Source organism: Corvus hawaiiensis, chromosome 21 (genome assembly GCF_020740725.1).
Source record: "Corvus hawaiiensis isolate bCorHaw1 chromosome 21, bCorHaw1.pri.cur, whole genome shotgun sequence".
In the NCBI taxonomy this organism is placed as follows: Eukaryota; Metazoa; Chordata; class Aves; order Passeriformes; family Corvidae; genus Corvus; species Corvus hawaiiensis.
In genome coordinates, this window is record NC_063233.1 from 1,071,962 (window position 1) to 1,097,926 (window position 25,965).

General features: G+C 53.4%; 1 protein-coding gene across 5 annotated transcripts; it reads right to left on the reverse strand.

Moving 5' to 3' along the window:
• Positions 1 to 119: 119 nt before the first annotated feature.
• Positions 120 to 24,983, reverse strand: ADGRD2 (adhesion G protein-coupled receptor D2). 5 transcript variants are annotated; one of them, XM_048325871.1, is made up of 27 exons: positions 24,901 to 24,983; positions 24,659 to 24,753; positions 22,706 to 22,783; positions 22,556 to 22,616; positions 21,695 to 21,925; positions 20,899 to 21,552; positions 20,201 to 20,299; positions 19,624 to 19,709; positions 18,959 to 19,240; positions 17,607 to 17,718; positions 17,099 to 17,233; positions 16,708 to 16,828; positions 16,126 to 16,231; positions 15,801 to 15,856; positions 14,593 to 14,719; positions 14,380 to 14,483; positions 13,624 to 13,726; positions 13,285 to 13,438; positions 12,387 to 12,520; positions 11,691 to 11,806; positions 10,654 to 10,774; positions 7,351 to 7,392; positions 7,088 to 7,141; positions 6,639 to 6,780; positions 6,056 to 6,114; positions 4,108 to 4,138; positions 120 to 921 (listed from the first exon to the last, which is right to left on the reverse strand). In XM_048325871.1, exons 3-27 carry the CDS (start codon positions 22,751 to 22,753, stop codon positions 914 to 916), a joined length of 3,186 nt encoding a protein of 1,061 aa, XP_048181828.1. In that variant the 5' UTR covers positions 22,754 to 22,783; positions 24,659 to 24,753; positions 24,901 to 24,983; the 3' UTR covers positions 120 to 913. The 5 variants fall into 5 exon arrangements, with proteins under 5 accessions (XP_048181828.1, XP_048181830.1, XP_048181829.1 ...); XM_048325873.1 differs by lacking the exon at positions 24,659 to 24,753 and having other exon boundaries at positions 24,812 to 24,980; XM_048325872.1 differs by lacking the exon at positions 24,659 to 24,753 and having other exon boundaries at positions 24,799 to 24,980.
• Positions 24,984 to 25,965: the final 982 nt, after the last annotated feature.

Below are 25,965 nucleotides of genomic sequence, written 5' to 3' on the forward strand. Positions count from 1 at the left end.
GAACAGCAACATCTACGGGCAATTAGTGGGCAGTGCCCTGGGCCTTGCACTGTGGCCAAACCCCCTTTGCTGGGCTCATCAGCCCCTTCCCTCGGACACAGTGCAACAAGGAGAGGCAGTTGTCTTTAAAATCAGCATTTACTGTTGTCATAATCAGCAAAAACCCACCACATTTTCTATGTTCTAAACACTGCAGAGGTAAGAGGAGAAGAGGGAAGGAAAGCAGCGCCCAGCTGGCGAGGGGCCAGGCCAGCCGGGCTTGAACCCAAGCAGGAGCAGGGAGAGGATTTTTGTCCTAAACCGCAGAAGATGCTATTGATGTCAGCTGGCTTAGAAAAGGCTTGAAGCCAGCTGCTGGCTTCCCTAGTGCATGTGCTTCGTACACAGCCCGTCCCCAGCCGTGCCCCAGCTCAGGGGTGCTTCCATTCTCACTGGCATGGGAGCGTGGGCACCACGTGGGCACGGCTGCCACAACAAAGCTGGGCTTGTTCCCATCCCACTGCTCCAGGTCCCCCAGGCTAAACAAACTCTACTGGCAGCAGCAATGAGAGCACACAATCAAGCACTGCCAGTGGTGCCGGCAGGCATGTGGGGCAGTGGTGGCAGTGCTGCTCCAGGCCAGCCTTGGCTTCCCTGGCAGAGGCTGCAGGAGCCGTGGGGACCCCAGAACACAAGTACCTGCCTGTTGGGTGCCCGCCCGGGAGAGGAGCAGGGCAGTCGTCAGCAGCAGATGAAGCCCCATGAGACCTCACACTGCCCCTGCCTCGGCTTGGCTGCATGTGGTGCTGGGAAGGAGAGCAGGGTGACAGCTCTGCCCGGCCTGGAAGCTCTCCAAGGGAAGACAGCTCCTCCAACCTGCTATCCTTCCTGCTGGAGGACCCTCTGCATTGTAGTCTTGTCGCCCAGAAACTTCTCAGAAACCTAAAGCAAAAGAGAGAAGGTGTCAGCTGTGCTGGCAGCAGGGGCGGGCAGGGGTCCCTCCCAGGGCAGTGGGAGCCCTGGCAGAATCCCACAGCGCCCTGGCAGAAAGCGCAGCCCAAACCTGCTGCAGGACAGAGCTGTGGGTGCGGGTGGCACCGGGGTGGCACAGCCAGCCCTGCCTGTCAGTGGCACAGCTCTGCCATCCCAGAGACCCCCCTGTCCCTTTGGGGGTCTCTGAAAGCTGGTCCTTATGACAGGAAGCCAAAGCAGCCTCCATGCACAGGGCCATGGCTGTAGGGAAACCTCTTCTTCCCTGGTCAGTGACCGGCCTGAGCACAACACCCAGTGCTGGGAGCACAGAAGATTGAAATTTAAATGGGATTTAAGGGAAACACCAGCTCTGCCATGGCAGGAAGCACCAGTGCCACATGGGCTGCATCTCCTCCAGAGGGTACACAAGGGATTCCTCAGGAAGGGCCATGGCACCAGTGGTGATCCCACCGCAGGCTGCCCAGCGGGGTTGGCATGGAGGCGGTCTCTATTTCTCCCCATGACACTCAGATGTTTCCTGGCTTTGAATCCCAAAGACTCATAAATTCCTTATTATTTCAAACCAGTCTTACGTAACACAGTGTGGTGAGAGTTGCAGAATTACTCAGTATCGATCAGAGGAAGGCTGGGCTGTGGAGACAAGATCCATGTTGCTATGTGTGGCTTAGCAACATATAAATGTATTCAAACAGAATAATGAAATTATCGTGGGGAAACAAAGCAGCCATCACTTGAGGAGGTGGAGGATGTGGAGGCCTCTTGGAGCCCTTGTTTGCCAAGACAAGGAAGATGGGACTTATTGTTTGTGCAAATATGTGAACTGCCCCAGCCCTCCCCTGCTCACAAAAAGTGTGTAATGAAGCCAGGCAGTGCTCGCTGCACAGTGCAGCTCCCTACAGCTGGGCTGGAGCTCATTACTGAGGAATTGCTCCATGGACTGCTCTTGTGGGGGGAGGCCATGCCTGTCTCTTGCCACAGCCACACTGCAAAACTCCCTGTTTCTCTGGTTCTGGCCTGGGATTCACCTGGATTTTATCTGCCCTCCTCCTCACTCATCCCACCTCCTACCTCCCCATGGACCCACTGTCTGTCTCTTGCACTTGGAGCCAGTGCAACACCCAGAGATTTCCCAGGAGCATGGCTGAGGCCCTGGAGCAGAGAAGTGCTGGACTCCATCCCAGATCCAGCACAGCTTTCCTGGGAGAGAGAGCTGGGCTTCTCCTAGGTCTCTGCCAGAGCTCCTCCTGGCAGCAGCACCATTTTCATCAGCTGGCTGGCAGCTTTCAAATAAAGATATCTGAGGCTAAACATGTCTCTTTTCATTAAACTATTTGGGAGACAACATATAGAAGAGGGGACAGTGTCTGTGCTGGAATGGTCTGTCCCCATTCTGGCACCCAAGAGCTCTGCAGTGCTTTGCTCTGTGAACAGAATGTGAAGGCACATGCCTGTGTGAGGCTGAGCAGCAGGGGGTTCCCCAGCACCCCTACAGCTGGGCACTACAGCCTTTTATTATCTGCTTTAATGGCTGGAAGCACTTGTGGCTGAGCCCGGAGCAGTGCGGCGGGGCTGGCCCTGGCGCTGTGCTGCTCCACGAGCACAAGTGTGAGAGGAGAGCTCTTCTGGCTCAAGATCTTCTCCTTCACCCCAGGCTCAAGGATTGCCCAGCCACGGGGGCAGCCTGGGGGGCTCTCAGGGAGGGTGGCCGTGCACAACACTCCCTGCATCCCTGGCCACTCCCACGGCACCGAGCCCAGCCTGGCGTTCCGTCACTCTCTGTGCAGACCTGGGCTTTTAAAAATGCACTGAGGGCTCACCTGAGAGAATAAAACCAAACTAAACAACCCCCTTCTTTGCACAGCTGGAGTTTAATAACACATGTGGGTCATAAAATAGGCAGAAGCAGGTGAGGGTGGGTGGACAGAGCACAAGTGCCTGTGCGGGGTGCAGGTCTCGCTGCCTCTGAGACCCCACTCTATGCCCGAAATGCCGCTACACAGCTACTCCTGGCTGCCACCGCTTCTGCCTTTCTCATGTGTCCACAGCGGGGAGGAAAGCTGCACTACTTCTGGGTGGCATCGTTTCGAAAATAGTCTGAGGATGCCCTGCTTAGACACTTCATATGGAGCAAAATCAGAAGCCTGCTTAATGTACTGCTTGCCTTGACAAAAGAAAATGTCACAATGCAGAAAAAACATGATCACTCCACCCCCGGTGTGTCCTCACTGCACTGTCCACCTGAGGGTCCCCATCCAGAAGCTGCACTGGGAGCACTGGGAGTACCCAACAGTGGTTGTTAAAGAAAATAAAGTGAAATATGCTCCATTTGTATTCTGAGGAGCTGGGGACTTGCCCAAAGCCAGGCTGGGAAGCTGAGGAGGTAGCAGGGAGCTGCCATCGAGCAGAGGCCTGGGGCTTAGGAGGGATTTCTGGTTTTAATTCTACCCACCTCCGTGGTGACATTGGCCTTTCTACAACCTGAAACAGAAGAAGCTAAATGGCTGATTTTAAGCTCATAAATCCAGCCCTGTCTGAACACCCCACCTTCCCCAGCTTTCCTTCTTTGGGATCATGGCACTCCCAGCACCCGCCAGCGCTTTCTGCCACAGCTGTTGGTCTAAAATAGCCCAGGGCAGAAAGAGCTGCTGCCCCCCTGGAAGCAGCCAGGGATGCCAGTCCCTGCTGCACCCCACAGAGCAGCGGGGCCGGGGGGCAGGCAGAGAGCTCAGCACTAGGAACCTGCAGCACACCTCTGCCACCTGCCCACACCTGCAACCCCCAGCTCTGCTGGCACAGTGGGATCCCGGGAGCTGGGAGCCGACATGGATGGGCAGCAAGAAAGGTGCAGGGACATGGGGAGAAACCAGGCTGGTGCCCTCAGATGGGACCTTTGACTGAGCTGCCAGGAGAGGCAGTGCTGCTGGCAGGGCTCCGTATTCCCCACATCTCCTTCATCTGTTCAAGGGGATACAGATTTCCCACAGCCTGGCCAGGAGAGGACCCATCAGGGCAGTTAGGAAATAATACGATTCCTGAAGCCTGAGCAGAAAGCAGCTGCCCTCTGGGCAGCACACAGCCACAGGAACAACATCAACAGAAGCAAAAATCAGAGAACATGACATAGGCAGATGTTACCTGAGGATTTGAACGCTGTCAGCTCTACGGCCTGAAAGAGGGGAGAACATATGTTAGCAGAGGGTATGAGTCTGATGGCTTTGCTGCTGGTCACCCCCAACATGCTCCCTGGGGCCGGGCAGGGCTCCCCAGCACCCAACCACCCACTGTCCCAGCACTGAGCTGCTGCACAGGCTGGGAACTGGAGCCTTCATCCCGGCCCCGAGGGATGGGCACTGGGCAGAGCGTCCCTGGACACACCCGGATCCCCCAGCAGAGGGGAGCTGACACCCTGCTCCCAGCGCCCGTTCTGGGGACCATGCCAGTCCCGTGGTGACCCACCAGGCTGGATACCATGCTGGAGACTACAGGAAAATCCAGGAAAGGGTGAGAAAGATTTGTCCCCCTGTGCTGTGGTGGGAAGAGCCCACACAGTCTGCACTCTGTGCTTAAGGGATGGTTAATGCTCAAGGAGATGTGAAATTCCTACTCCCAGTCCAACAACAACAAAGATCACCAAACAACATTTTAAAAAGCTGAAACACGAAGAACATCTTGTCTGTATTTGTATCTTCATTCGTTCATTGTTTTGTCATTTTAAGTGTTTTCAAACGCTTTTAAGTAGCATCTTCTCTTCATCCAAACTATTGTGCAGCTGCCAGTGACATTCTGATTCGCTGCTCCTGTGGCGAGCGCCGTGACTCAGCCAGGAGCAGGAGAAACAGCCCTGGCTTCTATAACTGAGGGGCACTGAAAGCAGCCCCCATGCAGCACAGGGTGGCACCACGCAGGGCACAGGCGTGCCCACCATCTCTGCCGAGCAGGGGGCTCACGGACCCTCCCGGAGTCTGCACCGGCCCCGGGGGAGCGCCGGGAGCTGCGGCAGCACCGACTGCAGCCTCAGCTGCTCGAAAAGAGAACAAACCCATTAAAAATGCAGTGTTTATGCAGCAAAGATACAGCAAAGCCCTCAGTGACCCTCACACACAGGGAAGTACTTTCTGTCTTTGCCTGCTCAGAAATGCCACGGCCTTGGCATTTAGGGGATCTGCTGCCTGCTAATGCCCCTGCCTTAGGGAACTCGGGTCCTTGGGCTAATCCCTGTGGCCCACGTCTCATACCTGGTGCCAGGAGCTTAGCCCTGACCCTGGTTCACACAGCCAGCACCTGGCTGGCTGAGAAAAGCATCACCTGCGAGTGAGTCCTGGTGTTGTTCAGCACAAGGGGACTGGTGCTGTGGCATTAACCACAATATAAATCATGAGAGATGGAAATATGGATTTTACTGAGTGGCTTCAGAATGATATGCCAGCTATAGAAGTATTATCTATTGGATGAATAAGAGCTGTCTATGTGACACAGGTTTTCAAAGGATAAATATTAGAGAGGGAAAGAGAGATCCTTCAGTGAGAGACTCATGAAAGTAGTGTTGGATTTTATTCTGAGGAAATTACAGCACTTGTATGTCAAGTGCACAAGGACTGATGATCATTTCAATAGCAGGAGATGGAAGCGGGATCAGAGCAGTCAAATTTAAATTGTTCCCTGCTTTAGGTCATGCCTTGCTGAGCTCTCCGTCCCAATGCAGGCAGCACAGACCTCCTGGGAGCGATGAGACTTGCCCATGGCAGCTGCCCCACTGCCTGATTTAATTTGCTGTCCTAGGGAAAGTCTCCTGCTTGATCCATACCAACCTCAATTTAGGGCCGCATGGCTCGAATTCAATGTCACCTCATGTTCCTGTAGGGCCCTGTTCTAAGCACCCTCCTGGCGTGGCAGTGGGGTTGGTTCCCCATGGGCTCAGGGTGAGCCCTTGCCTTGGAATTCAGCTGTTCCGGGGCCACCTCCTCTCCTGCCCCTGGAAAGGTGCCCCACCCTGTTGTCCCCCCGCCTGGGCTCAGGTGATGTCCCTACACAACTGCTGTGCTCTGGGTGGGGTAAAGGTGGAAGAACAGAAGATGTTACGTACCGGTCTCTCGGGTGACATAATTGACGAAATTCCAATGGGAATTTTGGCTCCAAAGTTTCCTAAAGAGTGAAGCAGCACAATGAGTTCATAGACCAGAGAACAGAAATATTCATGCTTTACCAAGAACTTGGTGCTTTGTGTCTCCCATTGAAGCAAAGGGACCAAAGAGGTTTTCTGCATCACTGCACCCCCAAACTGGTTGAAGAATGCAAAACCTTTTTTCCCCAAAGCCAAAATCCCTAAATTCTACTGTCACCTTTGCCTCTCCTCCAGAAAATTAATTTTAAGACACTAACTTGGATTTTTGCCTCGGGAGAATGCAATGCTGCCTAACATGCTGATGAGACCCCCTGCCCACACCCAGCCAGGCTGCAGGCATGGACCTGACCCCTCTGAGACCCACATGCACGAGGACTCTGCCTCCCCCTTCAGCAGCAGCAGCACCAGACCCTGTGCTCACACAGGCACAGCGTGCAAAGGAATTAATGCAGCACCAGGGGCACTAAAATTCAAGTATTGGGAATAACATTTTACTGTGGTGTCATCACCCAGCCTGGGCTAACAGCAACAACAATCCTCTTACCTTTGTTGGTGATGTTCTTCACTGGAGGGTCTTTCTGCACAGGGCTTGGCAGGGCACTCTCAGCTGCAGGCCTCAGCTTCCCTGTGTCCCAGGAGGTCGTGTTTCTTGGACTTGATATGTAGTTGGTGGGATGAGAGCAGTTCTGTAATGACAGGCAGGAGATACAGGGCAGTGAAAATCGCAACGAGTCTTTGCTACATCCAGAGATGTAGCTTCAAAGATTGATTTCATTGGAACTGCTTTGGCTCCCATCCCACCCTGGCAGAGCAGGCTGCTGCCTAATTGGGTCTGTGCTGTCCAACAAGACCACAAAGAAGGGAGACAAAAGTAAAAAAACCAAGATTTCTTTCCATCATCATCTCCTCAAAGCAGACCCCGGGTACAGCTGGGACCCTCCTCTGGTGGGCGGCTGATGGATGAAGGGGCAGCAGGGATTCCTTCCAGCTTACTGTGAACGACAGGGCTCTCTTCTTGTCCTTCATCCTCTGGATGGCATTCCTCACCTGCAACAGAGCAAGGACATGAGAGAGGGCCACAGCAGCTCTAGCACAGCTGGAGATGCTCCAGCAAGACTTGGGGAAAAAGCAGCCATGGTTCCAGAAGCGCAGTGGGGCTGTGCTGCCCCTTGCAACTGCCACCACCCAGCCACCCCCAGATGCCAACACACAGCTGCTGTGATGAGTGACTGAGCCCAGCCAGGGGCAGCTCTTACCTCGCTGTTATAGATTGCGTAGACCAGGAATATGTACAGGCCCTGGAAGGGAGAGAGCAGAGGAAGGTTCGGAGACGTACGGCTGGTTTGTGCTCCTTTGCACGGAGCAAACGGCTTTGAGGAGCCCTGGAATGGGTGAGACTGGCACAGATGGTGGGCACAGCACAGCCAGGGACAGCCAGGCAGGAAGGACCTTCCACACTTGAGACCAGGCTGTTCCCAGAGTCTGCTGCTCTCACACACCGAGGAGCAGTGAGCAATGGCACCTCACCCCCCACCAAACGCTGGGCACAGCTGCGTGAGGGATGTGCCCAGGGAGAGGCCAGGCCCAGAGCAAGCATTGCCTGGGGGCCACAGCCTGGGGCTAATTACGGTTCCAGACCAACGATCTGGGCCTTAAAGCAGCCCTATCTGGCCTACCAGATTTATGTTATATCTGTGGGGTGTTTTGTTATCGCAGCTAGATAAATCAGCTGCAACAAGAGATGCAATTCATCTTGTCTTCAACGAGCCTTGCTCTCATCTGCGAGCTCTTGGCAGGCGCAATGGTAGCAGCCCCCTGGCACCGTGCCGTGACCTGTCCTTCAGCCAGCAATGCTGGTCACTCCCCCAGACCAGATTTCTGGCCAGGCTTCCAAGGCAGGTCTTCCTTGAAAGAATCATTCTGGATGAGCGTGGGGAGGGGGGAGCGGAGAGGTCGGCTGGGAGGAGAGCGAGGAAGGAGAGGAGGCCCAGCTGCAGCAGTGGGCGGGAGCGGAGCTGCGGCTCTGGAGGAGCCCGTCCTGCCCGCCCTTCCACCCGTGCTCCTGCCCGTGCTCCTGCCCCACAGCACCACCGGCTCCCTGCTGCTGTTCCTGCGCTGCCTGGCTGGAGAAGGAGTTGTCATGTTTGGTGCCGACACACAGAGCAGCCTTGAAGACAGGCTTGGGCTTCTGCAGACAAATGGAAAGCAGTCAAACAGAAGACAACCCCAGCAGCAGAACAACTGCACAGCACCCACACGTCCCTGGCCTCAAAGGAAATTCCAAGTGATCCCTAGGACAGTCAGCAAAGGGGCTGAAAGGGGATGGATTTCTCTCAACTCTTCAGCTTCTCACCAGCATTTATTTCTCCTCTGAGGCAATCTGCAGATTGTCCTGAACTTGGTAATGAAGGGACAGAGGCAAATGTGTACAGCACAGTCATGTCTGTCCACACAGCTCTGAGCCTGCAGTTCTCTCCTGCTCAATAACCCAAGCATGGCATGAGGACATACGGGGAAGTGATGCTATGTTTAATTATCATTAAGACAGGCCTCCTGCCATCCTCCTGATATCCTTAAGAGTGGGGATGTGGAGAGGCAGCCCTTGCCTGGCCTTGGAACCTCCCCTCAGAGCGGATGTGCACGAGCAGCACCCGGCTGCTGGACCAGTGCCAGCCACAGGCAGAACATCCCTGAGCAACCACCCATCTTGTGCACGTGGTGATAATGCCTGGGTTCACCCTTGGAGAGCTGGGCCAATGCTACTCTGAAAACAGCCAAGTATGCCAGAGGGAAGCACCACAAACCGGCCACTCCGCAAGCACGAGCTACAGCAGGAGCCAATTTCTATTAAAACAAAAGAAAAAAGGGAGATGGGGGTGGAAAACTCTTTGAATGACAGTGGTTTGGAGGGCAGTGCCCAGTTGCTCCTTTGACTTGGTCCCCTGGAGCAGGATTTGTCCTCAAACGCTGGGCAGGGGACCCTGAATATGCAGTGCCAAGAGCTGGGGCCGCCCAGGGAGTCCCCGGGGCACCCCTGGTGCAGGCACAGCCTCAGCCCCAGGGCTGGTCTGGCCCAGCTGTGCCCCTCAGCTGGCTCCCACCTGCCTGCAGAGAACTCTACGTTCCCCTCAGGACCATGCTGGGAGCAGTGGTGCTCAGGGGTGTTCAGGGGTGTTCAGTGCTTCTCTAGCTCCATCTACAGCTGCCTTCTCTCGAGGTTTGCAAGGCCTCTGTTGATGCTTTGAATCGCAGGTGGCAAGCACATGTTCCAGGAGTTTTTGTCGCCATGTGTCCCTGAGTTCCAGATATCCCGAGGCCCTGGGAACAGCCCCAGCTCGGTGCAGAACTGAGCACTCCTGGCTGCTGGGACTTACGCAATTTGCTTTGCTCTCTTAACCACATACAGGCTGGTTAAAGCTTTAAAGTCTTTTGATGAAAACAGTAAACTCAGAAGCAAGTATTAAGTGTTGCTTTATGCACCAGGTAATGATGTTACTCTCTGCCCTTCAGAACTTCCTATTAACAGTAACTTATTAACAACATGACTGCAATACGGCAGCCACAGCCATGGCCCTGGAAGACACCAAGACGAGCAAAGAGCCTTAAAAATGTAGCCAGGTGATGAAGAGGAATGAAAAGGCTGAAGGAGATTATATAATCTACATGAGGTCTTGCAAGTCAGAGGTAGAAACAGCCCCCAAATTTCCAGATGTCCCAAGCAAAGCTCTGATTACCAGCCCACCAAAGCTGGCACACCAAACACTCCTGCATCTCACCAGATCCCAGTACAGCTGTCACTGGGCACTGGGAGCATCCCTGGGGAGTAGCTGCATGGCTGCAGACAACGTGGATTTTCAGTTCTCAATTCTTAGTTCTTCCCCAGTCTCCCTGCAGTAAAGCTGAACTCCACAAGGGGAAGGTGGCTCTGCCTGTACTGTTCACAGAGGTCACCACCTCTCAGAATGTCTGAACAGGAGCCAGATGGAAAACACCCATCCTGGAACACACCATCGAAGCAGCAGTCAAGCAGGCTGTGGCTGGATGTGACCTTTGACACACACTCCACCAGCAGCCCTGCTCTAACAGGGACAGTGGCACCCACGGCCCAGCCCTGTCCTGCAGGAAGGGCTCATTTCCTGGATGCAAACAGCAGGAGGGATGTCTGCCCCATTTGACTGCACAGGTGCCATTTTAATTACCCATTATATGAGCAAATAAAAACTCTAATGGGTTTGTAAGTGCCATTTTGAAACCACACTGATGTCAGAAAGCCTAACACAAGAAACAAGATTTGAACTGGAAATCTGCGGCACCAGTAGGACACAGCCAGAGATTGGTGCTGAGGGCCATTAGATATACAAGGTCTCCAGAGTCATATGTTGTATCTTGGAAGGATGAACTGAGTTTCCTCAGACAAAACAGCCCAGTGTCTTGGGAAAGCTGGGCTGGCTTCAGAGTTAGTGTCCCTGGCTACAAGGACAGGTAGAGTGCACTGAAGCACAGGAAACCGCAGGTGCCTGCTTGGCTGTGACCTGGGACCCACCTGGTGCAGGACTCACCTGAAGGGAGTTCAGCACAATGAAGACATAGGCCCAAACGATGCTGAGGTGGACGAGGACCCCACACACCCAGGTGAGCCCCAGCACGGGCAGCAGCACCAGGACAGGTTTGGCCATGGCCCTGGCAGGAGGAAGAGCTCAGGGTTACCCAGGCACATTTCAGAGATGAAACACTAACAAGACAGTAGCTGTGGAACAAATTCCTCTGCAAACAAAATAAGTTAAGACAGGAAAAACCAAATATTTCACCTCCCAGACCCCAGTGTGCCAGCCCTGCTCTTCATTTATCACTGCAAGTTAGCAAGAAAGGAGCTCTTTGACGTCATTAGCCATGAGAAAACAGCTATTTTCCCCCAATTTCAGCTACAAGGAGGGTTTCTCTATTTGTTTTATTTGCACATGGATGTCACCCTGCCCTCCAGCAATGCCCTATCTTTGTGCTTCTGTAAATTTGGGAAAATTTATTTATGCTACAGGGGAACAATGCGTGTCTAGCAGGGGTATCCGGCGCCAGCTAACAACAATAAAGATTCACGGAGCATGATAAAGTAATGACTCAGGCAGCAGTTTTTTAGAGGTCTCTCAGTATTGACTGATTACAGAAGTTCCCACTGCCTCTTCCCCTGTGTGTGTAACCCCCACCAGCCTTACTTTCAACCCACCAGGTCCCAAGCTTGGATTTCTGCAGGCACTGCCAAGGGTCTCCTATCCCAAAGGGGTGAGATTTAGGAGTGTGAGTGCAGATGGAGACCAGCACTGGTTCCCTAAGCTGAAGGTGCTGGCTGGGCTTCTCAGCTGGGATTAGAGACTGTCTTTGGGCGAGACACACTTACCCTGGGGGAGAGAATCCCTTTTGCCCCTTCTGCTCTGACTCTCACATCTCACTGTCTTTAGCTTGTCCAAGCTTCTCTGGGCAAGCTGTGCCAGTGCCTCACCAGCCTCATGGGAAAGGATTTCTTCCACATATCTAACACTATCTCACATATTTCACACCCAGAGCAGCCACAGCTGGGAGAGCCAGGCCCTTCCCTGCTCACCAGATCTGTGCTCCAATCTGGTTCTCCAGGCTGCTGTTGGGCGTCAGCATCTTTGATCTCCTGCGGGCACTGGCCACAGTCACCACCACCACCCGGAGCAGCACGAAGGTGTTCACCTGCCAGGGCAGAGCCGTTGGACTCAGTCACATTCTGTAATCTCAGCTCCAGTGGGTGAGGCTTTTCTGCTGGGAACTAGCGTCAGAACTTGGGGACAAAATACCACTACCAAGAAAGCCATGAAATCAAAAGACTTCACACAGCTATCTACACATGTATGAAATCTAGGAAACTTATCCCCAAACTTCTGCTACAGAACATCTTGCCTGTTAAATGTCTATTCTGGACCCCTTAAACGTTGCACCTTTTTCTGCTGCTGTGTTTTGTACAATGATATTTCAAGGATGTAGGTGTTACATGTTAAAATCAGACCTTTAGCTAAGGCAATGTCACACACCACATCCCTAACTGAACGGACAACTAAGAACTGGTCAGCAAAATTTTCTTAAAGAACTTTTTCCTATCAAAAAGCTTTTTTAATTAAAGAGATTTATTTGTATTGTTCAAGTCTATATAAAGTAAAACAACATTTTTCCTATACAAGCAGGAGGCACAATGAGCTGCACCCCCGACTCTGCATTGCTTTTCTAGGACCAGACCCAAAGGAATCCCACCCTCCCAGCAGGGTTTGGCACTTACAGCCAGGATGAAGAGCACAGGCCCCACAAAGGCCCAGATGATGTTGGTCTGCACGTTCAGCCAGCAATGGTTGGCTGCCACATACTTGTTAAAGGAAGTCGCAAGGGTCACCCCCACGATAAGGACTGGAAGCCCTGCAGAAAAACCCACAGGTTAAACCCTGGGAAAAGCAGAGATGCCCCGTGCAGGGCACTGTGCACCAGATGATTTCTTCAAAACCTCTCTGACCAGACACACTCCAGCGTGAGCCTCCAAAACCCCACGAGCAACATCAATTCTCTGCAGCTGAAATCTGTCCTGGCTCAACACAGCCAGATTTACAAGCTGTCAACATCTTTCTCTGAGGTATAAAGCATTCCAAGTCCTGAGTCCTGACCAAAGCAATTTATTCCTCAGATTGCTTTTTTAACAAAATGGACAATCAAAGACATAAACCAATCCAAAATACTTGAAGTGGTTGCCCAGTGTCCAACTAGGTGTGTGTTCTTCAAGCAGCACATCCCTAAAGAGGCTCCTCTTTGACACAAAACGCAGCTTATTCAAGTAATTCTATGTCCCTAAAGGGCCCCCTCAGAATAAAAGGTGCTTAGTGAGGAACACATTCATATTTAATTATTATCTGAAAATAGTGATGCTCTCTGAGAACAAAAACTTACCATAAATCTCCTCCTCCATTTTTTTTACTGAACTCCTGGGTTTAGAAATATAACAAAAATGCTGCTTAACTTCTACGTTAAGACTGGCAATTCGACAAATAATTCAAGAGAGCCTCTGCAGAGCACTGACACCCAGCTCTCAAATTAAATCAAACATTTGTGCATCTCTCCTATTAAAACTTTCACTAGAAAAAAAAAAGAATATTTTGCTGAGGACCCAAGGCAGAGGAGTGTGCAGATACCCCAGCCTATCACGTAGTAGAACTTCATTCTCCTGTCTTCGCTCATGTTGACTGCTACCACCTTGCTCCAGAGGAGAAGCCCTTCTACCAGCATCCATGAGAAGGCTGCCATGAAGAAGAGGTGCAGGAAGGCAGTGACCATGAAACACAGCACCTGGAGAGGAGAGAAACCACAACTGCGCAACATATGTACATGCATCTCCAAACAGAGAGACAATGCTATCCTAGATGCCAATTACAGGTAATTAATAAAAGGGTTTGTACTTCTGTTCTGTTGCTCTGACAGGCACACTGGAGCCTGGTCACATGGGCTGAAGAGGACATTCCTGCTGAGCTCACCTGGTTGGTCTTGGCCAACTCACTGATCATGAGCAGAGCTTCTCCTGCAGCCAGTGCAAAGATCAGGTTCTTGTGCACAGTTGTTCGTTCACTCTTGGGGACGCTGAGGAGGGAGAGAGGGAGCCCTGAGCTGCAGCCAGACAAAAGGGTGCACGACAAAAGGGTCCTCCCTGTCCTCTCTGGGCTGCACAGGTCTGCCTGGGCAACTTGTGGTCTCTCTGCCACTCGCTGCAAAGGTGACAGTATAAGGGGCAGAGGACAGCCCTGCTGTGCAAGCACTTGGTGGAGGGGACGCTCTTGGATACGGCTGCTCAGCCCTTGGCTATGGCTCCAGGGAGCAGGCAGTGAGTGGGAGGTGGAGGGAGCCACTGCCATGCTCACAAGGCAGATCTCTGTGCTTGCCAAGTGACACAGAATGGTTGGCAATCAAAAAATAGTCCTTGCTCCATTTATTTTATAAAAATTAATTCTAGAAGAGCAGCTTTTATAGTAAACATCGTTAGCAATTGATAAAAATCTTGCCACAGACACGCAGGTGTGTGCACAGATCAGTGAGCATCTCCACAGAAACAACCAGGGCTGAGCCCCTCTCAGCCAACAACCACTCCCCTCTGCCATGGACCACAGGGCAGCTCCCACCTCTCCCCACGCACCTGCATCACCCCACACTGATAAAGGACACCTTGACAAAGGCTCTGAAGAAGAATATCCAGTAGAAAATACGGAGAAGGCTACAAGCATCCAGGCTTTTCTTACCGAGCTACCAAGAATAAAATGAGGGTGACTATCAAGGCACAGAAGGAAACTCCACATCCAATAAAAGTCAAAGTCTGCAGTGTGAACTCCTCCTTGGTGGTCGTCTGCTCCAGACATGAAACAACAGAAGACACAAATCCCTCATGAATTAACCACAACTGCTGGCAGTCCCGGCATCCACCCCACAGCAGCTGAGACAGGCTCTTCACATACCTGCATCTCGTACACCTGCAGCAGGATGGCAAAATTCGTGGTGTGGTTGCAAAAACAGGCAGTGGAGTCTGGGAGAGACATCATCACAGAGCAGCCGGCTGTGGACCACATCCCACCAGCATCTGGGCTAACACGCAGCAAAAACAAAGAAAACACATGGAAATTACCTTCCATTTTCACAGAAGGCCAGGGCATGATGGGAATTTCATTCTCCCAGAAGAAGCAGAGTTGAAAGGAGGAAGATGAGGATATCAGAGACAGGTCATCGTGTAGACTTTCCTTTGGTTCACCCTTTGTCTCAGCAGCTTTGCCTCATCCAGCAGGCATGCAATGAAAATAGATCCAGTGTCAATGTGTGCATTAAAAAGCGGAGTTCAGCCGTCACAGCTTCAAACAGAACCCAGTAATTGCACAGCTCTGGGAAGAGCTCCCTGGACAGCCCATTCCCTGAGAGCAGCACTGGGCTGGGTATATCTAACTCTGCCCACCAGCTCAGCCTGCCACAAACCCGGCACAGTGCCACCGGGCTCAGGATCCTCAGGACAAGCCAGCCTGTCTCAGCCATCCGGCAACGCTCCCATCTGAATTCCCTGGGCAGAGACCATGGCTGCAGCTCTGTCCCCACTGCCCCCTGAACCTCCCCAGTACCACAGGAAGGTCAGGATCAGAGCAGAGCTGCTGGGACCCTTTGGACAGTAATCAGCTGTTTCCAAAAACACACTCTTCCCACCTTCCCCAAACTGATCCATGCTTGCTACAAGTCTGGGACTCTAAGGAGGTTTTATTCACTTGAATGACTTAATTACCAATCCATAATATATCACAGCCTCAGTGTTCTCACCACAGTGACATTCAGCAAAAACACATCCCAATGCCAGGCAGGATTTATGGGGCTGGGAGTCCTGTGTGTCTTTGGGCCATATGTCTTGGAGCAACTCTTCTTTGTTGCAGGCAACAATCATAATTAACTAGGGCTTTCCATTTCAGTTGTATATACCTCATTAAAGGTCACTTGCTTGTGAGTGACTTCTCCAAAGGAAATTTTCCTAGGAAAGCATTCTGCTCCAGCAGACAGGGGATGTCAGCATGCAAAGGAGGCAAAAAATTCCAGATCTCTACTCTTACCATTACATTTATATTGAGATGTTTGGTTTTCCAGTGAAAATAAAAAGCTCATAAATCTGGGGACCCAAACTGAAACACGGCACCTGAGGCTGAAGTTCCAGAAGGCACAGATGGGCCCCACCAGAGTATTGGGCAGGTCCTGCAGGCAGAGAGGGGAGAGAAGAGGTCACACAGCCACGCATGTGCTGGACACAGGTGGGTGCAGGTCGCTCACTTGGCTGTAACAGGATCTGTCAGCACAGGACAAACACCTCCCCAGGGACACAGGAGTCAAGGTGAGAGCCCTGGGCACGGAGCACCCCTCATCCCAAAGCTCTGGGGTGCTGAGCCGTGGCTGTGGACAGCCGGGCCAGGCCGTGTGGTGCCGCTGGCAGGAGCTGGCTGGGGGCACAGCCCCTTGAGGGGTACCTGGACACGGTGCTGCAGGCTGTAGCGCACGGACGTGCTGATCTCCTGGTAGTCACTGAGCAGAGTGGATGAGATCACAGCTGTGCCCACTGTGGTGCTCAGGTACCTGCCAGGGAAAGGACGCTGCTCACAGGCACGGGAACCACAGGACGTGCTCAGAAAACGGGATCTCACCGTGCCCAGGACAGCTGAGCCGGCGCAGCGTGCGCGGGATGCGCGGGCGGCCATCCCCACCTAGTGTTCGGAGCGCCAGGAGAGCAGCGGGCCCGGCCTCCCGCTCCGAGAGCCACCATCGCCACCATCTCCACAGACACCCTCTGCCCAGCCAGAGGGGACCCTGCAGTAGCCCCTGTGGGCTCTGTTCCCTGCCACCCCAGCAGAGCTGGTAACCCCGGGAGCCAGAGGCACGCCGGAGACCTCACGGTGCATCCCAGTGCACAGGCAGCCCCAGCGCCAGGGCTGGGATGGATCAGGAGGAAGGTGACCCCAAAATCGAGGCACCAACTCAATGCACATTTGAAAATGAGTTCTTCTGTGGTGCTGAGGGCAGCCCTGGGGGGCGGAGGGTTCTGCTTCACTCACTTCTGTCCCCTGTCAGAGGCAGCCATGTCCTGGGACACAGCACTGGCGCCGGTGCTGGACAGGCAGTGCTGCAGGGAGCCGTAGCCAAACCACATGTTCTTCACTGTGACTCTGTGGAGACCTGGAGGGACAGAGCACGGGGACAGGTACAGAACACAGGGCAGCACTGGACACCACTGCCCTCATCTGGGGGGTGATACTGGGGGTCCAGAACACCCTCAGCTCCAAGCTGTGTCTCTAGAGGGGCTGTACAGAATCTCTCTCCCACGGCCCATCTCCCTTTCATCAAGGGCATCCCCTCCCCACACTTCTTCAGACTTCACGTGGGCAAGGTAAACAGTTTGTACCACTAAGGAAGGTGCAGAGGGGAAACTCAGGTGTCATAACAAACCTCTGGTTTTCAGCCTTTGCATTTCTTCCACAGGAACTTCAATGAGGTCATGCCTGCCTTTCTCAGGGGTCCGGACCACATATGCCTCACCACTCAGCTCCTGCCCACTCAGCTCCAGCTCCCTCACCTCCATCCCTGTGCACAGGTAAAAGCAGGTGCTGAACCAGGGTTCAGCCTTCCTTCAGAGCTATTGCTACAGCAAAGTACCACAAGGACTCTACAATCCCAGCCAAGACCCACAGAGCAACAGACAGGTCCCTTTCTGTGCAAACCATGGACATCTGGGCTCCGTTTCTCCCATGCCCAAAGGTTTCTTACAATCCTCTTGCAATCCACAGCATGAGAGGTGCCCTCACACTGTGACACTGCACAGAGGAAGTGGGGAGCAGGCTGCGGGGTTGGCAAGAGGTGAGCCAGAGGAGGAGAGGAGCTAGGAGTGGGTTTGGACTGGGAACCAGACAGGGTGACTGATCTGGGTCCCAGTGAGATACCCTCCAGTGCCACTCACCAACATTCCCGTGTTGGATCGTGATCTTTGTCCTCTCTGCGGTCAGCAGTGGGACCAAGAGTGACACCATTCTGTCACAGAGTTCAACAACAGCCATGGGCCCCCTGATAACCTGCAAACAGACAGAGAGAGAGACCGATGGAAATCAGCACCTGCACCATCAGCCCTCCCTTCCCACAGCTCACAAGAGTTTCCTTAAATATTTGGTCCTTGGCAGAAAAAAGAGAAGTTGGGACTTGAGGCTTTGGCTTTGCTTTTCTGTGATTTTTTTACTGAGGGATGTTCCCAGTTCCTTCAGCAAGGAGACGAGTCTAGCAATGAGGGAAACTTGCTGTTCAGCATAAAAAGCCATTATAACAGCATGGAAATAAATAACTAAATGAGCTTCTGGAAAGAAAGATCTTTAGACTTGACTCCTGATTTTTGCAAAGCTGTAGAGCAACCATCTGCTCTTCCTGGAAAAGGTTTCACCCAGAAATAGACTCTGCAGCTGAAGGGCAGCAGAAGAGTGGCCCCATCTCCCAGGGTCCTGCGTGTGCTGGATACACAAGTGCCACCCCTGTAGTGCACAGCTCCCACTCTTCTCCCCCAGCAATGAATCAGCTGCACCAGTTACACTGGGCCAGTGCTGGGTTTATGCCGCTGCTGAGAAGCTGTGAGTGACTGTGGCCATGGAGACCTGAGCAACTGTGAACAATGAGGCAAACTCTGAACTGCTCGGCATCCTTTCATCTCTGGATGTCCCTGGTGGTTCCTGGGGCACTGGCCAGGCCAGACACTGTCTCACACATTTTCCAGAGACAGGTGTAGAGTGCAGACCTTGTACCAGGCATAAAAAACACACGTGAGAATGGAGAAAAACCTCACAGGGGTGGGATGATGGAAATCCCTCATGCAAAGCCTGATGGTGTTTTGAGCAGTGTGGGGGCTGATGACAAACAGCTCCTTGGCAGCCCATCCACAGAAAACACAACACGCTGTAAAGGGAAGGGCGCTGCCCTGCCAGACAGCAGGATGTGGGAGCAAGGAAACTACACAGCACCAGGAATCTGCAAACTGTCAATCCAGGCTGACAAAGTGGAGAAGCTTGAAGGGAGCTGAGTCAACCACTGGAGGGGTTTGTAAGGAAGGCGCCACTACGCTGCACTGCACTTGTTTGCACAAGAACTTGCACAAGAACAGATGAAGCACCAGGAAAGCAGCTGGCCCTGATCTGTGTTGGTGAAGACGCTCCATGCCCGTGCCTGCAGCATTTTCACATGCCCCAGAGTATGGCCACAAAAGCTATACGTGACCGTGCAAGACCAGCAGGCCAAGGATGAACAGATGAGTCAGACCTATGACACCATTACCTGGCTGATCGATGACCATGTCCCAGTATTCTGCTCTTCCAGAATTAACTCAGTTATTTCTGTGTAATACTGGCCCAACTGCTCCAACAGCTCCAGCTCATCTCCCTCCTGGACTTCTATATCTGAAACTTGCTTTAGTAATTGAAGCACTGCAAGGAGGTCAGGTGGCTCAAGCTTGGGCAGTTCTCCTTCTCTCAGAACAGTTGCCAAGACATCAAGAGCATCTAGAGCCACAGAGAGGTTCATGTCTTGCACATCACTGGTGAAGACGCTGACAGGAATCTGTCACGGAAAAGATGGTTTATTTCAGTGCAGAGCCCTGACTCTCCCTGATCATCAGCTGTGCCTTAGCAATGCCCTGCATGCCCTTGCTGGCACCAGGACTCCCGTCTGGCCAACCAGGAATATCCTGGGGGAAGGGATTTCTTGTCCAGACTCTTGTCCTCAGTGAGATGAGTCAATCTGAAGCAACACTTTGCTTGTTTGATCACAGCACAAGTTACAGCTGTGTTGGTCACAATCTCCAACAGCAGCTCAGAAAAAGTCACAGGCACAACTGCTGGCAAAGTGATTTCAAACAGCACCAAGTGTCAGCATGTCCCCCCCCCCAGCGGCTCCCACCTGCTCCAGGTGCCAATTGTCACTGCTGGGGCTGCAGGACTCACCACAGTCCTTACTGCAAGGGTGTTCACACGGCTGGCGAGCGAGTGACTGGACTCCAGCTGAGCTCTTTTCAGTTGCCAGTACGCATCTGGGGATAAACCAGAACCAGAACCACTGCTGTAGCGTCCAACAGTGTGGTTAACACATGCCATGTTCAAAGCCTGGGCAATGGTCCTCAGATGGTGGCTAGGTCTGCGGGACAGGCAGGACAAGGAGACTTCACAGCTGTATTTTATTTTTAGCACAAGATACCATCTGGAGAGACAGTTTAACACTCCTTTTCTGCCTCTCCCCATGCTCCCCTGGCCAATGAGTCTGGAGATGCCTGGATTGGGAGGCACTCCACAGCACTGCATCCAGAGGTTGTGGAATGTGTACCACCACTGCTCAGCTGGGGAAGAGCCAAACCCCCTGCCAGAGTGCAGGCAGCTGAAGCAAAGTGCCAGCCCCAGTGGGTTTTGCATATGACCCCTTCAGAGCAGGCACAGGGCCTCCCCCATCCCTGGCCACCACCCCAGCTGGGACCTCTGGGAATGCGTGCAGTGGAAGCAATGGATAAATAACTAACAGATGCTGTACCCTTGCTGTAGCGACAGATGAAAGGCAAAGTCTGCAAACAAGATGCATAACTGAATCCACGGCTGCCAACTTCCAAAACTCTGCATTCCTCAACAGGCCCTGTGGAAACACACACAGACAGAAGGGCTGGGTCTCCCAGGGACACGCCATCCCCAGCAGGTATCACTTTTCCTGCAGCAATCCACAAACCCCAGTACAACAAATGCTGTGGGCTGTGCCTTAAGTCGCCCCAGAGCCAGAGCAGAGCAAGGACTGGGCTCAGAAATGGCTCCCAGCTGGTACGTCCTCTCCAGAAGGAACTGGGAGGTGGCAGAGCCAAGTCCTGAGTTCGTGACTGATCAGTATTGTCACCCCAGCCTGGCTGAGAGCCTGAGTCCCTCCTCCCAGCAGAGTGTTGAAGGACTGGATGTGCAAACCCAGGGAACATCGAAGGCATTGGAGCAGCCATCTGTGGCAGGGTCATTGCAGGGGTCTCTAATGACCAAGGCTTTCCTGATGACTGTGACTTCAAGTACAATGTGTAAACTGCCCAGCCCAGCTCTGAATGTGTTTCTGCTTTTCTTCCCATAGGAGAAGCATCATTCCACAAACTGCAACAAGTTCCCTCTCTGAGGATGGGACTGGCTTCTTGGACTGCCCCTGCATGCTGACCCTCCCTCTGCAGAGGGGCTTGAACTCACGAGGATACTGAGACTTACCTGGGCAAAGAAGCTGCATGGTCACTGCCTGAACGGTGCTCTCTACCTCCAGAGCGTTTGAGCTCCACCCAAAAACAAGGTCTTGCTCTACCACCCAGCACGAGCGAACTTTCTCAATCTGCTCAGCACCGAGGACTTTCTGCCAGATGTGCAAGTCAGTGATGTTGCCACTGAAGGACTCCTTCGCCCTGAAGGTGCCCCCCAGGGAATCTTGATCCTGCCCAATTATGAAGGTCCCCTGGCCAAAGATGGCCTGGGGGGCAGACGGCCCCACAGAACATAAACCACTGGCAGATGCCCTCCTTTTCCCATCGGCATAGATGGCCCAGGCCCCATTTTCCTGCTGCCAGGTCACGCAGAAGTGATGCCACTGTCCGTCAGCACGGAACACAGGCAGGTAAGGGGAATGGTGCCCATGGACTATGAGAGCAAACCGAACAAAGCCTTCCTCATCCACAAAGCCACGGAGCTGGAACTCATTAATGAAAGCAGGCACGGCATAGGAGAAGATGGTAGCAATCTCCTGGGTCCTGGTGTCCCACTGCAGGTGGGCACAGGCTGTGACAGCAGGCAGTGCTGGGAAGTCAGAGAGCACCTTCACATATTTTGTGTCTGTTTTGTCTCTGAATACCAGGACTGGTACAGTATGGCCCCCTAGAAGGAGAATTTTCAGTCAGCAGAAAGGAAGAAGCACAGGCCAGTAAAGTGACAATAAAAAAATAAGTGACAGCTTTTCCAGTCATGTTTTTCAGAATGAAAACATGTCTCCAAATAGCTGATGTCCGCTTATACTCACGTCTCCTCTTTGTTTTGTGCAGGACACTGTCCCTTTCCTTTAGCCAGACGGAACCTCTGATGTGGTGGGACTGCAGTAGCTTGCTGAAAGAGTCTTGCTCACTGTCCTGGGGTTCAAAGAGCAGCTGAGCAAAGCGCTGCTCACAGTACCTGTCAGCTTGCCACCAGTCCAAAGCAGTGGCCACATATTCATACGTGTGTCTTGAAGTCTCAATTGTGACGGGAGCAAAACCTGGAGAAAGACACACAAAGCATGGAGAAACAGAAAGCCTCTCCAGCCCACTGTTAAAAACTGCCTGGTGCATCCTGGAGGAGCCGCTGGCAGGAGCTCATCTCCCCGTGCAGCCCTTGGGCAGGTCGGTGGGCACAGTGTGACAGACAAGCTCAGACTATAATGGGCCTGAACTGAGGGACACCTCAGTCTGCTCCCAAAGCAGCTCCCTGGCCCAGGGCTGGAGCGGGGCACGCGCCCGTGGGACACACAAACCCCGCCGAGCTCAGCACAAAGGAAAAGTTCACTCTGCTAAGCCCCGGGATGGCCCTCAAAAGCTTGTTCAAAGCAGCTATGTAAAAACAACTTTCTTTGCTTTATCCCCACTTCCCAGCTCCTCCGAGCTTCTGCACTTGCAGATGCAATCTGCAGGCACAAAATAATCTGCTTGGTTTGCAGTTGCAGTGGGGCACAGAGAAGCAGCTGAGCAAACAGCCTGGCAAATGCCAGATCTGCAAACAGCATTTTAGGCACAAAACAGGGTAACAGAAAAAGTTTATTTACCTTTGTTTGCACCACCAGACACCTTGTGTTTCTCTGTGCTGGATATTGCTTGTAAAACACATAGAGAGTGCTGATAAAAATACTAACCTTTAGAAGTCTGGTTCTTGGCAAGGGCTGCAAAGGCAAGGAGACTCCTGGACAGACCAGCCTGGTGGAGAGGATGTGTTGTAACATTCAGAGAAACATTAATATTATCTTAAATCCCCAGAACAAAGAAAAAACAATGGTAAAACTCACCAGAAAGCTGAAGAAACAAGAATCAGGTCTCAAGTCTCTCCTAAACATGCTGACCAGCTGGAAAGATTTCACCCTTTGCTAGAATAAATAAAATATTACTGGAGATGCATCACAGAGACAGAAGTATTCTGCAGAAAGCCAGTTCCCTGGAAAGGCTGCTTTCTTCAGAAAGTCTCGAAACAAAAAGGAGAAAACTACTCCCTCTGAAATACCTGTCCTGGATAGTATCTTATCCAAAGAATTCCCAGTTCTTCTTGAAGAACTTAAGGTCTCAGTTTAACATTTGTTTGCAGGATACAAAATAATTAAGCATAAAACATAGATGTGAAATACTAATGAACAGGCAAGATTGCAGAGCCGCTTTATCTGCATTAACTAAATAAAAAAGCCACCATAAATGGCATCATTAAACAGTGTTGCATCACTGGCAGCTTCTCTCATTGCCTTTAAAATCTGCAGGAACAGAGCACCAGAAAAGACCCTGCAGAGCAGTAAATCCAGCCTCATGAGCCCAAACACAGAGCCCAGCATCACAGAGCAGTCCCGGGGAGCTGCCCAACGTCAGGGCTTGGCAGTGAGCCCCCACCTGCCCACCTCCGCCCCAGGGGGAGGAAACCCCGGGTGCACGGCAGTAAAAAACCTAGTAAAGTCATAGATTAGGGTACGTAAAGACACAAAGATGGAACCTGGCAATGCGAGCGCCAATGCAAACAAGCCCTAAAGCTCTGGGCACTGGCATAGCCAGCTGCGAGCGATCTCTGCTCTCATCGGGGTTCTCCCGTGTGCGCTGTAAAACCACATTTAAGCACTCTGCTGCTAAGAGACTCTGTGTTCACAGTCTTCCAAAGCTCAGCACTGACTTTGGAAGCACCGAACACAGCTCCGGGCCCTTCAACGAAAAGTACAAATCTCCGGGGTGAGAGGGAGCCACGGCACCGCCAACCTCCCGCTCCTCAGCCTGCGCTTGTAGCCTCCTGTGTCCGCTTCTCCAAGGAGGGCCCTGGAGATGGTGCAGGGGAAACCCAGTGCCCGGTTTGGGCAGAAAAAACAGGGCGGTGGGGAGTGCCAGGTGACCCAGTGGGGAGCGCCCAGTGACTCAGGGCACCCCGGGTCTGGGGCCGCCCTGGGGAGCCCGGGCAGGGCCGGGCTCCGGCACGGTCGCAGCGGGACAAGCGCGACAGCCCGGCGGGGCGGCGGAGCGCAGCTGCCGCTGTCCGGAGCGGCGGAGAGGGGAACCGCAGCGGGCCCGCACCCCGCACCCCGCACCCCGCACCCCGCTCCGCACCCCGCTCCGCACCCCGCACCCCGCACCCCCGCACCCCGCTCCGCACCCCGCACCCCGCTCCGCACCCCGCTCCGCACCCCGCACCCCGCACCCCGCACCCCGCACCGCACCCCGCACCCCGCTCCGCACCCCGCTCCGCATCCCGCACCCCGCACCCCGCACCCCGCACCGCACCCCGCACCCCGCTCCGCACCCCGCTCCGCACCCCGCACCCCGCACCCCGCACCCCGCACCCCGCTCCGCACCCCGCTCCGCACCCCGCACCCCGCACCCCGCTCCGCATCCCGCACCCCGCACCCCGCACCGCACCCCGCACCCCTCACCCCGCACCCCGCACCCCTCACCCCGCTCCGCACCCCGCACCCCGCACCGCACCCCGCACCCCGCACCCCGCTCCGCACCCCGCACCCCGCTCTGCACTCCGCACTCCGCCACCGCCCCTCGCAGCCCCGCTCGGCTCCGCGGCAGTTCCGCGACCGGCGCACATAAAAGGTGCCGCCGTTCCCCGCACCGGGCCCGCTGGGCAGCGGGACGACGACACCGAGTCCCCGGGGTGCTGCTGGGCGCCCGTACCCCACTGCCCGCGTCCTCACCCCACATCGCACCCCGGGACGCCCCTCCAGCCCACCTCATTGCCGACACCCTCGCCCTGACAGCAAAGCACTCACAACCCTCCCTGCTCCGCTGTGCCAGCAGCACTAGGATCTTCTTCCCTGGCAAGTCACTGCTCCATAGAAGTGTCCAATAAACCTTCCCAGAAAGTCTGGCACAGGATCATGGCAAAGAAATCAGGGAGTGGGGGAGTTACCAGGGGTCCTCACAGTTGCAAGAGCCCAAAACAGCCCAGGAGCACAGGTGAAGAGGGACAGGTCTGGAGATGTCCAGCATGTTCCTGGGGCAATGTCCTCACCGAGCAGCTTCAGCGTTCTGGCGTTTCCTCACTCCGAGGCCTGCAGCTGCCCCGGGGAGAATGCCAAGGCTGGAGGGTCCAGGTCACCCCCATGGCTGTGGCACTCCCCACCTCACCAGCCAGAGCTGCTCCTTCAGTTGATGCCCACTCACTTTTGCTACAGCAACAGGCACACAGTTCCCACTCCTCCCGTCCCAGTAAATGCTTGAATCACACCATGGATTCACCGGCAACTGGCTTTTGTTCTTCAGGGTCTTCGCCTGGGAATGAAGGAAATTTTCCCATCCCAACGCCTCTGCTCTCGGCAATAAATCTCCCACAAAAGAATGGACCTTGGAGGCAGCTGCTCCGGGCTGCTTAGTCACCACTGCCAGCTGGGAAATGGCCTGGCACTCCTGGACAGTGTGGCACGGAGCGCCAAAGGCCTGCCAACAGCATGGCAGCACTGGAGAAGGCTCTGCTGCTCACCATGGTTTGGCCAAAACTGGATCCTGCTTCCTTCGGTAATAGAAGGAGCAAAGGGCATGAAGCAGAGCACAACTTTACGCCAAAGATCTTCAGAGGGAAAGTGCAAAATTATTTCAAATTTAGGGCTGGATTAGGTTTAATGAGAGTTAGAGTTTCCCAGCAGACAGCAAAACTGTATTCTTTGTGCCTGTGTCTTAGACAGAATGAATCACCTTTTGTAAGAGCACAAAATAGAGTTTTCCAGTAGCATTAGAAATGGGATCCAGTCCTCAGCCTCACTCTTCCCTGTATATACAAATAAACCTTCCTCTGCGCACATGCAGAAAGGTGAAGGGAAGTTTCCCATGATCACTGAATGCCACCCAAGTTTCCGACCTCACCTAGAAAAGTTATCTGGATTTAAACACGAACTAATTTCCTTAAGTATGCACTGGACTTTCAAATAAGACTTGATGCTTTGGCTGGCATCAAGGATGGCTCTAGAGACCCTGGCAAGAAAGCATCACTGGCATTTCAAAGAAAAGGTCACAGCCAGCAAGTGGAAACCAATAGTTGGCATCTCATTGTGCTTTCACCTAAAATCACACTGAAAAGGCC

Coding starts and splice junctions, on each gene's coding strand:
- ADGRD2 (XM_048325871.1), bottom strand. CDS start 22,753: ATGTTTAGGAGAGACTTGAGACCTGATTCTTGTTTCTTCAGCTTTCTG. Junction 16,829..17,098: donor GCAAAGGCTGAAAACCAGAG/GTTTGTTATGAC, acceptor CTGTCCCTCCAG/GTCTCCACAGAGTCACAGTG. Junction 10,775..11,690: donor CAGATTGGAGCACAGATCTG/GTGAGCAGGGAA, acceptor TCCTCCTGCCAG/GGCCATGGCCAAACCTGTCC.